Here is an 18,991-nt window from a genome sequence, read left to right as displayed (position 1 = left end):
CAGCTTGGCCACGAGAGGCCTTCCCTCTCCGGACCTCAGACTCCTCATTTGCCATGTGGGGGAGGGGCCACGTCGCCTCCAAAACTGATCGTGGCTCTAGGATTCTGTGATTCTCAGGGCGAAGGGAGACCCGCCGCAGCGCTTGGTAGCGTCCTGGGAAGGGGCAGACCTTGTGCATGACCGGAGGGGCTGGCCCTGCGGCCGCCTGTGACCAGCGAGGCCGACCTGGGAGGGAGGAAGGAAGGGAAGGAGACAAACCTTTGTGGAGCATCTACTGTGTACCAGACCCTGGACAGAGCATTTGACGAATATTTCGTTTGAGGTGCTTCTGTGGGAAAGCACAGGCTTAGTCAGAGGCTGTGGAGATGTCCATTGTGCCAGGGCCTGTTGGGATGCAAGGGGATGGCCCAGCATTTTCTGCTCAGGGCACGAGTAGTACCCAGTGCGGTGGAAGGAGCCCCAACCCAGGAAACCGGAGTTCAGGTCTAGCCCCAGCTCAGCCACAGACCCCACCCCTCTCTGACCCTCAGTCTCCTCCTCTGTAAAATGAGAGGGTTGGATGAGGCCCTCCCTGAGGTTACTCCCGGCTCCGCCCTTTTCTGGGACCCCGTGGTGTTTGCGGTGCTGCGGGTCAGGGAAAATGCTTGCTTTCTGTTGTCTTTGGAGTGGCAGACGGATCTCTTTTCTTAACTGCCTAGGTCCTGCTATTGAGCTGGAAAAAGTAAAGTCAGAATCCCTTGAACCCGAGCCGGAATTACAGAAGACATTCAGTGAGGAGGCAAATACGTCGTCCTATTATCCTGTTCCCGCTCCCGTTATGGACAAGTATATTCTAGAGAATGGCAAGGTATTATCTGCAGCCACCTCCGCGTGGCCGTCCGCTGGGTGCAGGCAGAGCCGAGGGTGCCCATGGGAGCGCTGGCCAACCCGTCCCCAGCACCGTGGGGGAGCAAGCTGGCTGGGGACCCTGGGGGAGGGGGCCGGGGCCACACTGCTGCTGCGCGGACGCACCAGGGCAGGGATCTGCGTTATTATTACCGTTCTCCTCATGAACGGGAGCCCCCTTCCCCCCGCCCCGTTTATATCTCTTGACAGTCTGTAGAATTAGTGTGTTCCAATGTGGTGTGACACACACGTATTGTTATTATCCCCATTTTATAGATGAGTCACCATGATGGTGACTTCCCCATGTCCCTTCACACCCAGACTGTCAGAGAACCATACCCTCCCTGCAGCCCCCTCACCCCACGGGTCCTTGCCATGGGGGTTCCTTGGGTGCCCCTGGCACCAGGACGAGCTAGGTGTTGTATGGATGTACCAGCGAGGGCTCCCAGAGCCAGCAGGAGGGAAGAACTCTAGAACAGTAGAGTCTGAGCTCTAGAGTGGAAAGGACCTTGGAGGCCATTGAGGCCAATGCCCGTTTTACAGAGGGAGAAACTGAGGCCCAGCAACTTCCCCAAGGTCACCCGGGCAGTAACTGTCCACACTGGGGTCTGAGGCATGGCCTCGGCTTTTCTCTCTGCTCCACCAGGGAGTGCGTTGATTCCCAGTTAACATGGCAGCCACCTTTTCCTGTGTGGCTGTACAGGACTCAAGGGCTTCCTTCTTTCTCTGGGGCCACCTTGAACCCTTCCTCCCTGCCCCCACCCAGGTCGTGAGGTCTGTCCTCTCTGCCCAGGAGGCTCACAACATTACCAGGCTGGGGAGGGGTCAGTGCTCCTACTGCCATCTAGCCTGATGTGCACATTTTAGAGAGGAGGAGACTGAGGTCCACGGAAGGAACATGGCTTGCCCAAGGTGACCTAAGAGATGATTTTAATCATAGGATCATCGATTGGGAGGTGGAGGGAGCCTGAGAGGTCATTGAGACCAGCCTTCTGTTTTATCGAGGGGAAACTGAGGCAGAGAAGGACAGTGACTTGCTCAGGGTCACACAGATAGTACGTGTCAGACGAGGGATTGGAACCCAGGCCTTCCTGACTGCATCCACTACGGCATGCTGCCTCCTGGCTTCCTCCTTTCATAGATGGGGAACCCAGACCACTGGGGAGAAGTGATCAGGTCAAGGTCACCTGGGGTCTTGGTGGGACTGAACTTGTCACAAACTCATAGGATGTCAGTGTGAAAAGGCCATTAGGGGTCATCTTGTCCAGTTCCTCCAAGGCCCAGAGATGGGAAGGACAGTGCCACACATGGTCATCATGAGAGGGCAGTGAGGTTGTGTTGGTGTTCTCAGCTTGTCCTGGCATCTATCCCAGCTCCAGGACTATTCCCACCATTCAGATCCCAGATTTCTCTCTTCCTCATCAGTGGACATAACAAACTTTAGAGAGCCCATGTACTACCCTAGTATCCACAGGATGTTCAAAGACTGCCCAAGAAAGGCCCACCACCGGCGTGTTGGGTGCATTCTCTGGAGAAGAGGGCAGCTCTGGGGGGCATCAGAGACCTCAGGGCTGGACACATCCTCGGTGGCATCTCTCTGACAAGCTCCCACATTGACCAGACTGTGGATCCACTGAGTTATTAAAGAGAGACCACCAAGGAGATGACCATCCCCTGCAAAGTTGGCTGGGCCTCCGCTCAGCAGCCAGTGCCCTTTCTCTGCTTCTGAGATGTTCCTGGTTCTCAAGGACAGTGCTTGGGCCCCTGTGACCCTTTCTGAGTCTGTCAGCATGGTTCTGGGCATGGGGAGGGCTTTGACCTCCATGCCATGTGGGATTCTGAGACCAGGGCCCTAGTTTCATCACTATCATTTATTGGCTTTGTGGCCTTGGCTGAGACCTGACCTCTAAAGTGGAGAAAGAGTAGCTGAGGCAGGTGGTGGAAGGGCCTGAGAGATGGTTCAGTGATGGGATCATGGACCAGGGACCTTCTAGGCCACCATATCCTCTCCAAAGACCCTTTCAGCCCTGAATTCTACAGTCACATGATCTAGCCTTGCAGGGAAGGTAGAGTTCCATCCATGGGATCTGGTATGATCTTAATCTAAATGGCATATTTCCCTCCTGTTACCGTATGAGATTTATCGCTATCTCCATTTCAGCTACAGTGCAGAGCTCTACGGGTGGGAACCACGTCTTAGCTGCTGTGTGGAAAGAGACACACAGTTTGGACAAAATGTAGGCCCTGCCCTCGTGGAGCACACAGTCTAGGAGGCGTATAGCATTGTCTGATAAATGCCCTGGAAAAGGGCAAACAGCATTTTCTGGGGGCAGCAGTGAGGAAGATCAGTGCCACTGGGGGAGAGAGCCGGGGAGGATGTTGTGAAATTGGGGCAAGGCAGGGGAAGGCTTTGAATGCCAAGACAAGGAGTTTGGACTTTTCTTGGTGAGCCCTAGAGAGCCACCAAAGTTTCTGAGCAGGTGAATGACCTGGCCTCACCATGATAAGATATCATTAAAGGAGATAATAGTAGTGACGACAGACCATCCTTTGGTGGCATTTATAGAGGGGCTTATAAAACACGGGAAGGCTGGTGGGATGCCCAGCTGTGTGCCTTCACTGAGGGTCTCTGTCTCTTGATAGGACGGAGAAAGTTGTTTGCCAAGTCAGCGTCTTTCCCCGTACCTGGTCACCCAACCTGCATGAATTCCCAGGAACATGGGTTGAGAGCTACAAGCATGCCTCAGCTGCCTTGGGGATGAAAGGCACAAATGCCTATTAACATCTTTGTTCTTTTCAATTTTTAAGAATGCTTTCATTTATTTCATTAAATATTTCCCAGTCACATGTGAAAAAGTTTTAACATTCATTTTTTAAAATTTTGAATTCCAAATTCTCTCCCTCCCTTCCACACCTCCCCCACCATTGAGAAGGCAAGCATTGTTAGTGTTGAAAAATTATTCCTGTGAGCTCCAGCATTTCCCTGAAAGGGTTCATCAGTGAGAACAGTAACAGTTATCCCCATTGGCCTCATTGCTCCTCGTCTGACCTTGGGGCTGCTGGGAGATCTCCGGGGAATCAAGATTTCTAGGCTCAGGTGGTCAGGCGCATCACCTTGACCAACTGCCTTTCCTTCTCTGGGCCTCAGTCTCCTGTTCTCGAAAGGAGAGAGTTGGAGGCAGACGAACCTTGGGTTCTGTGCTCAAAGGCTCTTTCTTCCACCAGCATAGCTGAGATTGATGAAGCCAGGCCTATCACAAGAGAAAGCTTTCCTAACGGAGGTCTTGGACCTGGGGGGGATTCATTGTTTACCAGAGGAGCCTTGGAAATTAGGACTGAACCTTGTTCCATATGCACAAGCTCCAAGTCATGAACAGCCTTCGTTTCCTTGGGCCGGGGTTCAGGTGGGGGGAGCTACTGGAAAGAGCCCAGGATCTAGAGGGGACAGACTCAAGTTGAGAACCCGATTCTGTGTGATTCTGGGCCTCCCCCTCCTCATCTGGAGAATGGGGTTGGAGACAACCCCAAGAAGGCTCTTCCAAGCTCCAAGTCACAACCCTAAGGGATCGTTCCCTGCATTTCATACCCTCGAGCAGTCTTCAGGACTACAGATGATGGTTCGACTTTGACATCTCCTTCTCTCCCCGTCCTCGAACCCACCCCTGAGGCAGGCAGAAGCTGTGTAAGGGCCTCAGAAAGGGCCTCAGGGGACTTCAGGGGGCAAGACTGGCTCTAAGAGAGTTGTCAGGTTGATGCTCTGGGGCTGGAGCCTCAGACCCAGCCAGCTTCAGAGCCAGTCGTGGTTAGGGCAGGCCGCAGAGGGTCCCGGGTAATGTAGAGTGGTTTCCCATGTGTTAATATGACCTTCTCTTACAAAATTCTTCTAAAACTGTCTTTTTTTACCCATAGAAAAAAATGTATCATGTTTCTTTCAGTTAGTCAAACATTTATTAAGCACCTACTATATGCCAGGCCCTGGGCTAAGCTCTGGGGGTGCAAAGAAGGAAGAAAAATAGTCCCTTCCCTCATGGAGCTCATAGTCTGCGTGCAACAACTTATATGTGAATAAGCCAGAAACCAAGTAAACGGAGGGGACAGAAGGTGACTTGAAGGAAGCCAAGAAGAGATAAGGAGGGAGAGCATCCAGGCATGGGGGGTGGCCAGAGAGAATGGCCAGAGTCCAGAGATGGAAGGTTGTGTTCCAAGAACAGCCAGGAAGTCAGGGCACTGGATGTCACAGTGTATGCAGAAAGGGTGCTTTCTTTCAGAGAGCCAAAGGATGTCAGAGCTGGGAGGGGCCTCAGAGCAGAGAACATGGGATGTCAGAGCTGAGAGGAGCCTTAGGGCAGAGAGCATGGGATGTCAGAGCTGAGAGGAGCCTTAGGGCAGAGAGCATGGGGTATCAGAGCTGGGAGGGCCTTAGAACAGAGAACACACGATGTCAGAGTTGGGAAAGTCATAGAACATAGAGAAGAATGTTAACTGAGGATGCTTGAGTGGAGTGGCGTCTCTTCTGGGGGCGTAATGAGGAATAACACTGAACAGCCAGATGAGCGTGAGTCTGGAACCCCAGGCAGCAGCTTCCATGGTACAGATACAGTATGTCCTAATGTTGGCGAGCCAGCCTCAGAAGCCCCCAGGTCCACTGCGTGGCAGCAGGGCAGTTGCCTGTCTCTTCATAGAAGGAGTTTTCTTACTGGGCATTCCCCATCCTGGTGTGATCGTGGGCAGGCCCCTTCCCTGGGTCTGAACTGCTTTCTCAGTAAAGAGGGTTCCTGGCCCTATCTGTAGCATGGACCCTAGCGGCACACCATCTGATAAAGCCTTTGGGTCCGCCCCTTCCCAGAATAAGGTTTTGGAAAGCACGACATACATAGGATTGCAGAGGACACCAGTGATGCTGAAACAGATGTCAGATTTCCTTTAACATCCAGTTCACAGACCTCTGGATGTGTGTGAAATGGGCAGCCATGGAAGGCGTAGACAGGGAAGTGACTTGGTGTGAGCTGCCCAGGAGAGCCATGGAGCCTGATGGAAGGACTCCAGGCTTCTGCCTGCTTACTAGCTTTGTGTCCTTGGGGAAGTTCTTTCTTCTCTGGGCCTCACTTTCCTCCCCTATAAAATGAGGGCATTGACCTGGAGGATCTCTCAAGGTCCTGACAGCTTTAAGGTCTGTGTTCCTCCTAGGGGTGGCATTTCAGCTGGGCCTAGACACAAGGGTGCCATCTTTGATGCTGTGCTGCTTAGACTTCTTTGCCAGGCTCTCTGCCCTGCGGTGCTGGCAGCTCTTTGAGGGCAGGGGGGGTCATTTCTAGTCCAAGCATGAGGCCCTGTACACGGGGCAGGGTGTATGACATGAAACAGACCTTTTTGGCCATCTGGGCAGCTGGTAAATGTTGGAGCTAAGCCTGGAGCCCCCATTCCAGGGGCTTCTCCTCCATCCTCTGACAGGCTTCTTGCAGCTTCCTGGGACCTAATGCACAGGAAGCTGGCTCCCCCCAGGGCTCTCCCTCCCCTACAGGGCCCTGCAAACCTGTCTCAGCACATCCTTGTTCCCAGGTAACTGATAGCTCCTCTGATTTCCGCCCCGCCAGGTCCACCTCGGAAGTGGGATCTGGGTTGATGAGGAAAGGTGGCACCAGCTGCAGGTCACCCAAGGAGATTCCAAATACACCAAGAACCTGGCTGTCATGATCTGGGGGACGGACGTGCTGAAGAACCGCAGCGTCACCGGCGTGGCCACCAAGAAGAAGAAGGATGCTGTCCCCAAGCCACCCCTCTCCCCTCACAAGCTGAGCATCGTCAGAGGTGAGCCCCCCCCAGCCCTGGAGGCCCCATTCTCAGGGCCGAGGGCTCCCTGGCCCTTCCGGCTCCCGCCTTGGGTCCCGAGGCCAGCTAGGAAGAACCACGCAGGCAGAGGAAGCGAAGGGACGATGGGCGTTCTGTACTACTGTGGTCCTGGCTGCTGCACAGGCCTGCAGGGTCTAGACCAGGAGGTCCCCAAAGCTACCCTCTGTGCTGGGTGCTAAGGTCTCTCCCACATTCTGTGATCTTAGGGGCCACCCAGCTTGGACGTTCTCTTGTCTTTTTCAGATTGGGTGTTCTGTGCTCTAGGTTCCAAGGTCCTTTCTAGCTTCCATCTGCCTCCCCAGTCCTGGGACCCTCAGTGCCGGTTCATTCATTCCTTCACTCTGCTCCAAAGTTCCTCCCAGAGCTCTGTGTGTCCAGGGACAAGGCACCTGGTCCATTACTGGACCAGCCAAGCTGCGACGTCTCCTGCCTGGGCCTCCTTTCCTCCTCTGGGCCAGAATGGGAGCTCTGGCTCTTTCAGCACTGACATTCTGTAATTTTAATATTTAAAGTCAAACTCAGGTTAACTCAGGGCTGGAGATGGTGAAGGCAGGAAAATGAGCCCAGAGCTGGGGTGGCATTGCAGGGGCTGGGGCTTATAGGGAGAGTCCTGGGAGAGAGAAGGGAAAGGCTGAGTTCCGGATTGTGGAGGTGGAATGTTGGTGTGTGAGGACCAAGCCAAGGTGACCTTCCCTGTGGGATCCAGGGAGGCCAGGATGTCTGAAGGGGCATCAGAATGGCAGCAGGGTGCCCTGGGTACAGGCAGGGGTCATGGTGGACTCCAAAGGAGGCTGGGGAGTGTCACTGGGGGGGGGGGAACGGACAGCAGCCACCATGCTTAGGTGGCGCTGGCCTGGTAGAGATGATTCTTGTTCAGCTTTGGGTAGGACACCAAGGCCCCTGAGGTCCTGGCCAGCAAGAGACGGGCCCCCAAAGTGGGGAAGTGGCATGGATGATGATTATCATAGGATTGAGATTGAGAGCTGAAAGGGGCCCTCAGATGGCACCAGGCCCTGCCCCAGCATTGATAAATGAGGAAACAAGGTATAGAGATCAGATTACTTGCTCAAGGTCTCATACAAGTGGGATTTGAACCCAGCTTCTCTGACCCAAAGCCAGTGTCCTTTTGTGGGACCTCTGCCTTTGCTCTTCCGCTTGTAACTGCTCTGGGCTGGTGTGTGATAGACTGTTCACAGCTCCCTGAGTTCAGTGGAACTGTGCCCTGACGGGAAGGGCATTGGACAGGCTCTGGATGTGCCTGAGGTACTGCCCGGCAGGCATCTGTGGGGAACCTGAACTTTTCACAAGTCAAGGGTGGTAGAGAATCGCCATGTACAGAGCCCAGCCCTGCCCAGTGACAGAGCCCCTGTGAACAGCAGAAGAGGGAATTTCAGCTATCATACGAGGAATAGCAAATAGGGACAAATTTAGGGTAGAATTAGAAAACATTAGAGTCAGTAGAGAACAGAGAACGTCAGAGCTGAGAGAGGACTGAGAACAGGGAATGTCAGGGCTGGGAAGGGCCTTAGAACAGGGAATATCAGAGCTGGGAGGGGCCTTAGAACAGGGAGGGTCAGGGCAGGGAGGAGCATTAAAACAGAATGTTCAGGCTGAGAGTGCTCTTAGAACAGAGAATGTCAGAACTCTGAGGGCCCTTTGAACATAGAATGAGCAGTATCAGAGCCCAGAGGAAGCTCAGCACATAGAATTTCTGAGCTGAGTGGGACACAGACAGTAATCTCACCTGACCACTCCCTTTCACAGATAAGGAATTGGGCCCTTGGAGGGAAGGGCATACCCAAGATGGCCCTGGGAGCTAATGGAGAAAGGCCAGAACCCGTCTCCTGGCTGCCAGTACTGACTTTCCAGTTTTCCCCTGGCCCCTTCGTACAACCAGGCCTGTTTCCTTCCCACTTTTTGTGTCTGTTCCAAACTGCACTTGGCCCCCTCTTTCTTCTCCTGTTGTTGTGCAAATATAGATCATTTTTATTGTATTATATATCTCTTTGCCATCTTATTATACACGGTTGGTGAGGAGACGTAAGCAAAGCTGAGGCCTCCAGGGGCTGGGGGAGGATGGGGTGCATGAGTCATCCTGAAGGAGGAAGGGAACCCCTCTCCCCACACAGATACTTTCCAGGCCTGGAAGGCTGCTGGTAGAATTGCCAGAGGAAGGGGGGAGGGGTGGACAGAGAAACTTTTGCTGGATTCTGGAGGGATTCCTGAGGAGGGCCCAGCCCAGACTCTGAGGACCATTTATCACTTTGTGAAAGCACGCAGTGGTGCTGCTCCTCATTTAGCCGCCGTCCCTGCTGCTTTTTAGGAGTGATGAAGCCCAGTGTGGGGAGCTGGCAGGAGTTCCTGAGGCCTCCACGTCCAAATAGGGTCACCACCCTGACGTCCCAACAGGTGGCTGTCCTGGAAGAGATGCAGAAGCCTCCTCGCCCAGCCCTTCCCCAAGGGAGGCCCCTGTGAGCCTCCTCCAAGCCCTGACCTCGCACACCCAGCTCCCTCTCCTGGTCCCAGGGCTGCACACACCCCTCCTCCCCATGGTCTTTTCCTCCATCTTACCTGCCCTGTTTATCCCTGAGGACCCGTGGCCTCTTCAGATTGATTCTCCCTGCTTAGAAGTATAGATTAAGGAGTCATCTGGTCTGGTCCTCTCATTTTACAGTTGAGGAAACTGAGGCTGAAGTGAGTCATTTGGGAGGGAGGGCGGGCATTGGGGAAGGCTTCCTGGAGGGATGGGGATGAGGAAGATGGGGCTGTGTGAGGTGGAGGTGAGCAGGGGAGGTGAGCTCCAAGTATGGGGAAGCCACAGAGGCGGGGAGTTATCTGAAGAGCAGAGAAAATATGACCAGATCCGAGTACGGAAGGGGAAACAGCGGCCACCGTGGCTGGGCCACATCATTCAGGGCCGTGAAAACCCAACGGGGGCACCATGCGGGGCCGCTGGCATCTGTAGGGTAGAGCGGCAGGCTCAGATCTCCCACTTGGCTCCTCATCCACGCTTTCTTCTTTCCCTCTCTCCCCAGAGTGTCTCTACGACCGAATAGCACAAGAGACTGTGGACGAAACAGAGATTGCACAGAGACTGTCCAAGGTCAACAAGTACATCTGTGAAAAGATCATGGACATCAACAAGTCTTGTAAGAATGAGGAGCGAAGAGAGGCCAAGTACAATCTGCAATAGACCGGACTTTTCGTCGGCGCGCCGCAGCCTGGTCCTCATGTGGCGCCTGGCTTGGGCCTCTGGGGCCAGCGCCAAAGCTGGCGGGGCAGGGTGGGCAAGGGCAGCGTTTAGAGGGGCGCTTGGACCCATGGGTTTCACCCTCCGAGCCACCCCCTTGCCAGCCCATGATGCATTCAGATGTTAGCCATGCAGGGGAAAGAGCCTTGATCATGGAGGCCCAAGACCTGGGTTCAAAACCCAGCGCCAGCACTTAAGAGACCTGGGACCTTGGGCAGGTCACTTCAGCTCCGCAGGCCTCAGTTTCCCCATCTGTCCAATGGGGATAATAATCCTTGCACTACCTACCTCACAGGGCTGTTGTGAGGAAAGCGCTTTGGAGACTTGGAAGCGCTCTAGAAATGGGAGCTCTTGTTGTCCATACGCCACCCACCACCCACAGTCGTGTTCTGCTTTCTGAGGGGGAGGGGATGTGAGTCTGAGGGGGGAGGGCTGGGAGGTGTAAAGTGCTTGACTGGAATTGGAGCTGAACTGTCTCACTCCTTCCAGGACCTCTGTTTCTATCTCTGTTCGTATGTTTTGTTGTATAATAAAGCCTCATGATTTCTTTGAAGAGTCAACATCCAGTTAACGCGTGTCTGCCAGAAACCACTGGCTGCAGCATCCCCCAGGATGACTCGGACCCGTTTTTCCTAGGAGATTCGTCTGTTTGTTCATTTTGGTCTGCACCTATGCTGTCGCTGTTGGGTACTTCTCTGGTGGGGGCTCGCCCTACATAGACCAGTGCTAAACGGCAGCTTCTATGGAACGTGCAGTCAGAGGGGCTGGCCCAGGGCTCCTATGGCAGTGACACGTGGTGCTGTGCAGGGTCCTTTCCTTATGTCCACACGGGCATGGGGCTGCAGCAGCTGCCGCTGAGAAATTCACTTCTCTCCATTTTCTCCTCTGTACGATGAGGGCTATGATGAGGCCTACCTCACAGGGCTGTTGTGAGGATCTGATGAGTTAATGTACGTAAAGCTCTTTGCAAGCCTTAAAGCTACTGAAGAACAAACATTTATTAAGTGCCTGCTGTGTGCCAGGCACTGTGCTAGGCACTAGGGGCACAAGGCAATGAATGAAGCAATCCCTGATTTCAAGGGGTTTATGTTCTAATGGGTAAGATGAGACATGAGTGTAGAAGTGTATTCAGAAAAATGACGAGGTAATTTGGGGGGGAGAGCGTGAGCAGTGGTTGGGGAGGGGGTCAGGAAAGACTGTGGAGAATGTGGTGTTTGGGCAAGACAGGGATTCTCTGGTGAGGAGGGTGTGCATTCCAGGCCTGGGGGACAGTGAGGACAAAAGCCTGGAGATGAGAGGTGGAGGATCATCACGTATGAGGAACAGAGAGAAAGGCTGGACTGTAAAATGAAGGAGGGAAGTAATAAGTATAATAAGGCTGGAAGGAGAAGGCGTTTCAAAAGCCAACCAGAAGAGCTTCTCTTTCATCCTAGAATCTGTAGAGAGCCACTGGTGTTTATGGAGTGAGGGCATGGCATGGGCCTATCTGGTCTCCAAGAAAACCGCTTCGGCAGCTAAGCAGAAGGTGGACTGAAGTGAGGAGAGATCTGAGACAGGAAGAGCCAACCAGGAGACCCTTGAACAGTCTGGGTGGGAGGGGATGAGGGTCTGGACTCGGGATGAAGCCCTGTGATTGGAGAGAAAGGGTCAAGTTGTAGAGGTCGAAACAGCAAGATTTGGCCAGTGATTAGTGTGAGGGAGAGGCAGGAGGCAGAGAGAATGGCCAAGGTAACACACCCGAGTGACTGGGAGATGGCGGTGCCACAGAACTTTGGGAGAGGTTTGAGTTGGGTGAGAGGAAGGTCACGAGCTCTGTTTTGGCCCCAGGGAGTCTGAGGTGTGTCTGGGACGTTGTCTCGTTGGGCATGTCCAGTAGGCGTTTGGTGTTGCAGGCCTGAGGCTCAGGAAAATGGTGGACTGTATGATTAATCTGGAAGTCAGAGATCCTAATTAACCTTGTGGGAGGCAGTCAGTCAATCGATAAGCATTTATAAGCGCCTACTATCTGTGAGGCCCTGGCAGGACAAAGACAGAGAATAAATAGGCCCTCCTGAAAGTAAGCTTCCATTCTAGTGGAGACAAGTAGACATAAAAAACATGCAGAATAAATATAAAGTGAACAAATGCAAATACATATGTACATACATACATATACATATATATATATATATATATATATATATATATATAAAATAACAATAGCATTTATGTAGCACCTACTGTGTGCCCAGCGCTGTGCTAAACGCTTTTCAAATGTGATCTCTTTTGAACCTCACAATAACCCTGCCAAGTAAGTGCTATTATTATTCCTATTTTACAGTTAAGGAAATTAAACAAACAGGATTAAATGACTTGCCTAAGGTAATATAGCAAGTAAGTGAGTAGGGCTGGATTTAAACTCAGGTCTTCCTGACTCTAGGCTCAGCACTCTATCCACTGTGTCACCTCGCTGAGTAGAGTTAGGGTTAGTTGGAGGCAGACCCAACTCCTTAGGAAAAGAGGGCTCCAGGAGATGGAGGTAAGGAGGGAGGGCATTCCAAGCATGAGGGACAGCCAGTGTAAATGTTGACATGTATGAGAAACAGAGAGAATCCAGTTTAGCTGGATCCCAGGGTTCATTAGTAAAAGGAAAGTCCAGTAGGGCTTTGTGAAAGAGATTGGAGTCAGCTTTAAAAGTGAAACAGAGGACTTTCATTCTAGAGGAAGTAGAGAGTTTACTGAGTGTGAGGGGGAAGGGAGGTGACATGGTCAAATCTACACTTTTTAAAAATTTTATTTTTTCTCAGTTACATGAAAAAACAATTTTTACATTAGTTTTTTTTTTTAATTTTGAGTTCCAAATTCTCTCCCTGCCTCCCTCCATCTCTCCTCCCTCCCCTCCCTGAGATGGTAAGCAATTTGGTATAGGTTATATATGTGTAATCATGCAAAACATATTTCCATATTAACTGTGTTGTGAAACAAAACACAGACCCCCCCAAAAAAAAGGAACCTATGGGAAAAATTAAGAAAGTGAAAAATATTATGCTTTGATCTCCATTCAGACTTTATTAGTACTTTCTCTGAAGGTGGATAGCATTTTCCAGCACCAGTCCTTTGGAATTCTCTTGGATCATTGTATTGCTGAGAAGAGCTAAGTCATTCACAGTTGATCATCATATGATATTACTGTTACTGTGTACAGTGTTTTCCTGGTTCTGCTCACTTCACTTTGCGTCAGTTTATGTAAGCCTTTCCACATTTTTCTGAAAGCATCCTGCTTGTCATTTCTTATAGCACAGCAGTATTGCATTGCAATCACATACCTTAACGTGTTCGGACATTCACCAGCTGATAGGCATCGCCTCAATTTCCAATTCTTTGCCACCACTGAAAGAGCTGCTATAAATATTTTTGTATGTATAGGTCCTTTTCCTATTTGTTTGTTTTTTCCTGTCAGATACAGACCTAGGAATGGTATTGTTGGATCAAAAGGTATGCGCAGTTTTATTGTCCTTTGTGCATAGTTCCAAATTGCTCCCCAGAATGGGTGGATCAGTTCACAACTCCACCAGTGGTGCGTCAGTATCCCAATTTTCCAACAACTCAACATTTATCGTTTTCCTTTTCTGTCATATAAGCTAACTTGATGGGTGTGAAGTGGTACCTCGGAGTTGTTGTTTTCATTTGCATTTCTCTAATCAGTAGTGATTTAGAGCATTTTTTCATATGACTATAGATCGCTTTGATTTCTTTGTCTGAAAACTGCCTGTTCATATCCTTTGACCATTTATCAATTGGGAAATTACTTGTATTCCTATAAAATCAACTCAATTCTATGTATATTTGAGAAATGAAGCCTGTATCAGGGACATTTTCTGTAAAATATTTTTCACAGCTTTCTGTTTTCCTTCTAATCTCAGTTGCATTGGTTTTGTTTGTGCAAAATCTTCTTAATTTAATATAATCAAAATTATCCATTTTACATTTCATAATGCTCTCCATCTTTTGTTTTGTCATTCATTCTTCCTTTATCCCTAGATCTTACAGGTAAACTATTCCTTGTTCTCCTAATTTGCTAATGGTATCATCCTTTATGTCTAAATCATGTGCCCATTTGACCTTATCTTGGTATGTGGTGTGAGATTTTGGTCTATACTTAGTTTCTGCCAAACTGCTTTCCAGTTTTCCTAGAAATTTTTATCAAATGGTGATTTCTTGTCCCAAAAGCTTGGATCTTTGGGTTTATCAAACACTAGATTGCTATGGTTGTTTACTTCTGTGTATTGTGTACCTAATCTATTCCAGTGATCCACCACTCTATTTCTTAGCCAGGACCAGATTGTTTTGATAATCACCATTTTATAATGTAGTTTGAGATCTGGTAAGGCCAGGCCACCTTCCTTTGTATTTGTTTTCATTAATTCCCTTGATATTCTTGACCTTCTTTTCAGATCTACACTTAAGGAAAATTACTTTGGCAGCTGTATGTAGGGTGGACTGGGATGGGGAGAGAAGAGGTATAAAGACCAGTTGAGAGACTATTGCAGTAATCTAAGGGAGAGGTGATGAGAGCCTGAACTCAGGTATGAGTGGTGAGAAGATGTTGGATTTGAGAAATGTTATGGGGTAGAGATGGCAAGATTTGGCAACTGATTGGATATGTGGGGAAAGAGAGAAAGAGGCATCTAGGATAATGCCGAGGTCATAATCCTGAGATGATGAGAAGATGGTGGTGCCTTTGATAGAGCTAGGAAGTCTAGAAGGGGGAGGATTTAGGTGGTAAGATAACGAATTCAGTTTGAGATGCATTGAGTTTAAGATATCTCCAGGAAATGTAATCTGAAAGTCCAGTAGGCAGATGGTGATGGAGGACTGAAGCACAGACTGGGACAAGGGATGTAGACATCTAAGTCATTTGTTAGAAACAATAAACTCGTGGGTCCTAGTGAGATTACCCATAATAAAGGGAGAAGAGAAAAGGAGAGGAGAAGGGAAGAGAAGAGAAGAGAAGAGAAGAGAAGAGAAGAGAAGAGAAGAGAAGAGAAGAGAAGAGAGAGAGAGGAGAGAGAGGAGAGAGAGAGGAGAGGAGAGGAGAGGAGAGGAGAAGGAGAGGAGAGGAGAGGAGAGGAGAGGAGAGGAGAGGAGAGAGAGGAGAGGAGAGAGAGGAGAGAGAAGAGAAGAGAGAGAAAGAAGAGAAGAGAAGAGAAGAGAAGAGAAGAGAGAAGAGAAGAAGAGAAGAGAAGAAGAGAAGAGAAGAAGAGAAGAGAAGAAGAGAGAAGAGAAGAGAGAAGAGAGAAGGGAAGAGAGAAGGGAAGAGAGAAGAAGAGAAGAGAAGAAGAGAAGAGAGAAGGGAAGAGGTGATATCCAAAGGCAGAACCTTGGAGAATACCACAGTTAAGGGGAGTGATATGGATGATCAGCCAGCAAAGGAGACTGAGAGCAGTCAGATAGATGGAAAGAGAACCAAGAGAGGGCAGTGTTGCCACAACCCAGAAGGGAGAGACTGTCTAGAAACAAAGGTTGGTCAATAGTGTCAAATGCAGCAGAAAGGTTGAGAAAGATTAGGCCTGAGGAAAGCCATCGGATTTGGCAATTAAGAGACCATTGGTAACTTCAGAGAGAGAAACTCCAGCTGAGCCATGAGGTTGGAAGCCAGATTGTTAAAGGGTTGAACAGTGAGAAGAGTAAACTAGATTTTAGTCTGTCCTCCCTTCTTGGGAAAAAAACCTACACACACATCCATATATGCATATATGTACACATATATGTATATATGTGTATAGTCAAGCAAACAAAACTCCCACATTGTATAGAAGGTGTTTTTGGAGAGATTGGCTTCATGATGGATGAGACATAAGACCGAAGCTTGAGGGTATGGAAGGATGTAACTAAGGGCACTTGGCCTGTTTGAATGCAGTGGGGAAGGAAACAGCAGATAAAGAGAGGTAGAATATGGCAGTAGGTTGGAAGAGAGGATGGATTGAGGATGCAGAAGACGAGTGGAGATGGGATCAAGAGCACATGGAGAGGAGTTGACCTTGGCAAGGTCTTAGGAAGTCCATCTCTTCTTAGAAGCTGGAGGAAAGGAAGGAGTAAAAGATGATGTCAAGGGGTGAAGAGAAAGGGCAAAGAAGGAGCTAGTGTCAAATGGCCTTAATTTTCTCAATCAAGTCAGAGGCTAGATCCTTGGTTGAGAGAGACTGGAAGGGGGCAGTGTGGGAGGCTGGAGGAGAGAAGATGTGATAAAGGAAGAGCCTTTATTGGGCTGCAGGGAGAGCCCAACTGAAGCTGGGTAACATGAATTTGTGGTGTACCTAGTCAGTACGGTATCGTGACTTATGAATAGGAGCAGAGGTGAATGTTAGGAATAATCCAGGGGATGGGGATTCAAGAGCAGAGGACAGAGTAGAGTTGGAATGCCTAACTATTGGATTGAGAGGGAAGAAAATTAAGTCGGATTCAGGATAATAGCCAAGAAAGTGCTGAGGAGTTGGGGGAGTGGAGGTCCTTGGTGGGGGAGAAAGTTTAGAGCAGGGTAATGTCTAGGGAGAGGTGGCGTGATGGGGAGTGATGGTCAGATGGAGGGAACCTCAGAGTTCCTAACTGGGAAAGTGGAACGGGTGGAATGGTGGGCTTGTGTGACTGAGGAGGAGCAGAGGGGGAAGGTGAGGCAGTGAGAGGTTTGGGGGAATATCTGCATGGATAGTGAAGTCCCTGGTAGGAGCTCTCTAAGTTAGACCTTGGAGAAGGAGAAGGAGTCTAGAGAGAGGAGCTGGGGGCCTAGGGCAGAGCCTTGGGGAGCACCCAGCTAGGGAGTGCAATGGAAGGGACCAAGCTGATAGGTAGAAGGAGAACCAGGGAGAGCAGCATCACACAAACCCAGGCGGGAGAGATGATCTGGAAGGAGAAGGTGGCGACAGTGTCAGGTCCAGAAGGATTGGGACGGAGAAAAGACCATCAGCATTGGCCATTAAGAGATCAGTGGTAGCTTCAGAGAGAGCCGTCTCAGCTGATTGGTGAGGTGGGAAGCCAGATTGTGAGGGCAGAGGCAGCCGGTGTAGACTGATGGCTTCTATTTTAGCTGGGAAAGAGGAGAGATGGCAGTACCTGGAGGAAGTGGAAGGGGATGGTGAGGAGAGGCATGTATAGGTTAGCAGGCAGCAGGGAGGGAGCCAGGAGATTGGGAGAGGCTGAAGATTGAGAGAGGGGAGCTGGCTCTTCTAGCAAAGAGGGGAAGAGAGGGATCAGGGGCACGAGGGTGGCCGTGGCTACGTCACTACCGGAGGAAATGAAGAGAATGTGGGAATGATGGCCCCGGGCTTCAAAATGAGGAGAAGGAAAGAAAGGGGAGAGGACCAGAGACTGTTGGTAATCACTATTACTAGGAGGCAGTACAGTTCAGTGGAGAGAGGGGTGACTTTGGAGTTGGTAGCCCTGGCTTTGGGTTGTCCTCTGATACATCTTGGCTTTGTCCCCTTCCCCTCTCTAGGCTTTGCTTTCATCCCCTAAAATGGGTATAATAACTCTGCCCCCTCCTCCCCTTTCTACCTCCTGGTGTGGCTGTGGGGGCAGCTCTGGGGGCACTTCCAGGCTCCCATAGAGCTGTGACTCCCCTTCACTGGGGCCACCTTGCATCCTCTCTCCCCCTCCTCATCCCATCAGAGCTTCCACAGAGTGCCTCCCCCAAGGCTGAGGACCTGGCTTCCTCTGGGTCCTCACCCTTCCATTCCTGGCGTCACATTCAATGCTGTTCTCAGGAATAAACTGTAACCTCCTCACCCCCAGCCTCCATCTCACTTTGGGACACCCACGACGTTACTACTTTGGAGACTGATGTTCTAAGATTCTTGGCCATCTGGCCTGTTAAGGAAACAAGAGATTCAATGCAAGTGCCATTATCCCATTTTATGGACAGACAAATCGGGGCCCACAGAGTCCAAGTGGGTACTTCTGAACTCAGGACTGCTACCTTCAATTCTATGTCTTCTCCTTGTTCCAGTCAGTGCTGCTGGGCCTGGGGCCCTGAGCTTGGGATGGGTCTGCAAATATCAATCAGTCCCTGCCTTCAAGGCACGTCCCCTGGCCCCCTCTCTTGGGCCCCGGCTCACTCCAGTGACCCGTGAGCGCTACGGATTTGTGAGTCCTTGGACGCCTTCCTCCTGATGGAGAGGAACCTAGCTCTTGGGCAGGCAGGACTGAGAAGTCCTCCAGCCCATTCCCTTCACTTTATAGAAGAGGAGACTGAGGCTTAGAGTGGTCGGGTAGCCCTCAAAATATTGCACAGATCTGACCAGGTCACTCTCCTACTCCATAAACTCCAGTGGCTCCCTCTTGCCTCCAGGATCAAGTGAAACTCCCCGGTTTGGCTTTTAAAGCCTCCACAACCTGTCCTCTGCTTCACTGGACTTTGCCTCAATCTACCTTCTCTCTAGCCCTCTCACATGACCCTCCATTTCCCACCTCCAATCCTTTGCCCTAGCGTGCCTGGAATGCCCTCTCTCCTCACCTCTGCCTCATAGAATCTCCCTCTTCCTTCAAGAGTCAGCTCAAATACCACCTCATCCTGAAAGATTTAGGTGATCCCTTCAGCGGCTAGTGGCATTCTCGCCTAACTAGGATTTGTTTTGTCATGTGTTCTTTCCCCCAGTCACAACAGAGGCTTCTCTCTGCAGTAGGGATTGTTTCATTCACTGTATATGTATCTGTGGCTCCTGGCTCAGAGCAGGCATGTAATAAATACTCATCGATTGATCGATTGAAATCTCAGACCCAGCATTCGAACCCAGGCCCCACCACTGTCTCTTTTGTGTCTCAGGGTCTTCTGAGAGCTCTCCTCTCAAAATCTAGAAGTTTTACTGACCAGTAGGGTTGGAGGCAGAGAAAGCAGGGCTTGGTTAGAAGGAAGTTTGTTACATGTGGAAAAATCTTTTCTTTATGTGCATGACGAGCTCCGTCAGTCAGCTGGTGGATTTCATAGGGTTGGGATTTTCACACGTTGTTCTGTTTCTTTCTGGTAGTGGGTGA

At 50.4% G+C, this 18,991-nt stretch overlaps 2 protein-coding genes across 3 annotated transcripts in view; both read left to right on the top strand.

Moving 5' to 3' along the window:
* BEND5 (BEN domain containing 5) overlaps positions 1-10,538 on the top strand; it is a 46,130-nt gene extending 35,592 nt beyond the window's left edge. For both annotated transcript variants that reach the window (XM_020987713.2, XM_020987714.2), the window contains 3 exons: positions 699-847; positions 6,480-6,693; positions 9,771-10,538. In XM_020987713.2, the coding sequence (XP_020843372.1) occupies positions 699-847; positions 6,480-6,693; positions 9,771-9,928 (521 nt within the window). In that variant the 3' untranslated portion in view covers positions 9,929-10,538. The remainder of the gene's footprint in view (positions 1-698; positions 848-6,479; positions 6,694-9,770) is intronic.
* The window catches only part of AGBL4 (AGBL carboxypeptidase 4), a 900,343-nt gene that overhangs the window by 771,206 nt on the left and 110,146 nt on the right, over positions 1-18,991 (top strand). The gene's annotated exons all lie outside the window — the stretch shown is intronic.

This window comes from Phascolarctos cinereus, unplaced genomic scaffold (genome assembly GCF_003287225.1).
Source record: "Phascolarctos cinereus isolate Bilbo 61053 unplaced genomic scaffold, phaCin_HiC Scaffold_5;HRSCAF=322, whole genome shotgun sequence".
Lineage (NCBI taxonomy): Eukaryota > Metazoa > Chordata > Mammalia > Diprotodontia > Phascolarctidae > Phascolarctos > Phascolarctos cinereus.
Note: the sequence above shows the minus strand (reverse complement) of the source record. Positions and strands in the feature narration are given on the sequence as shown.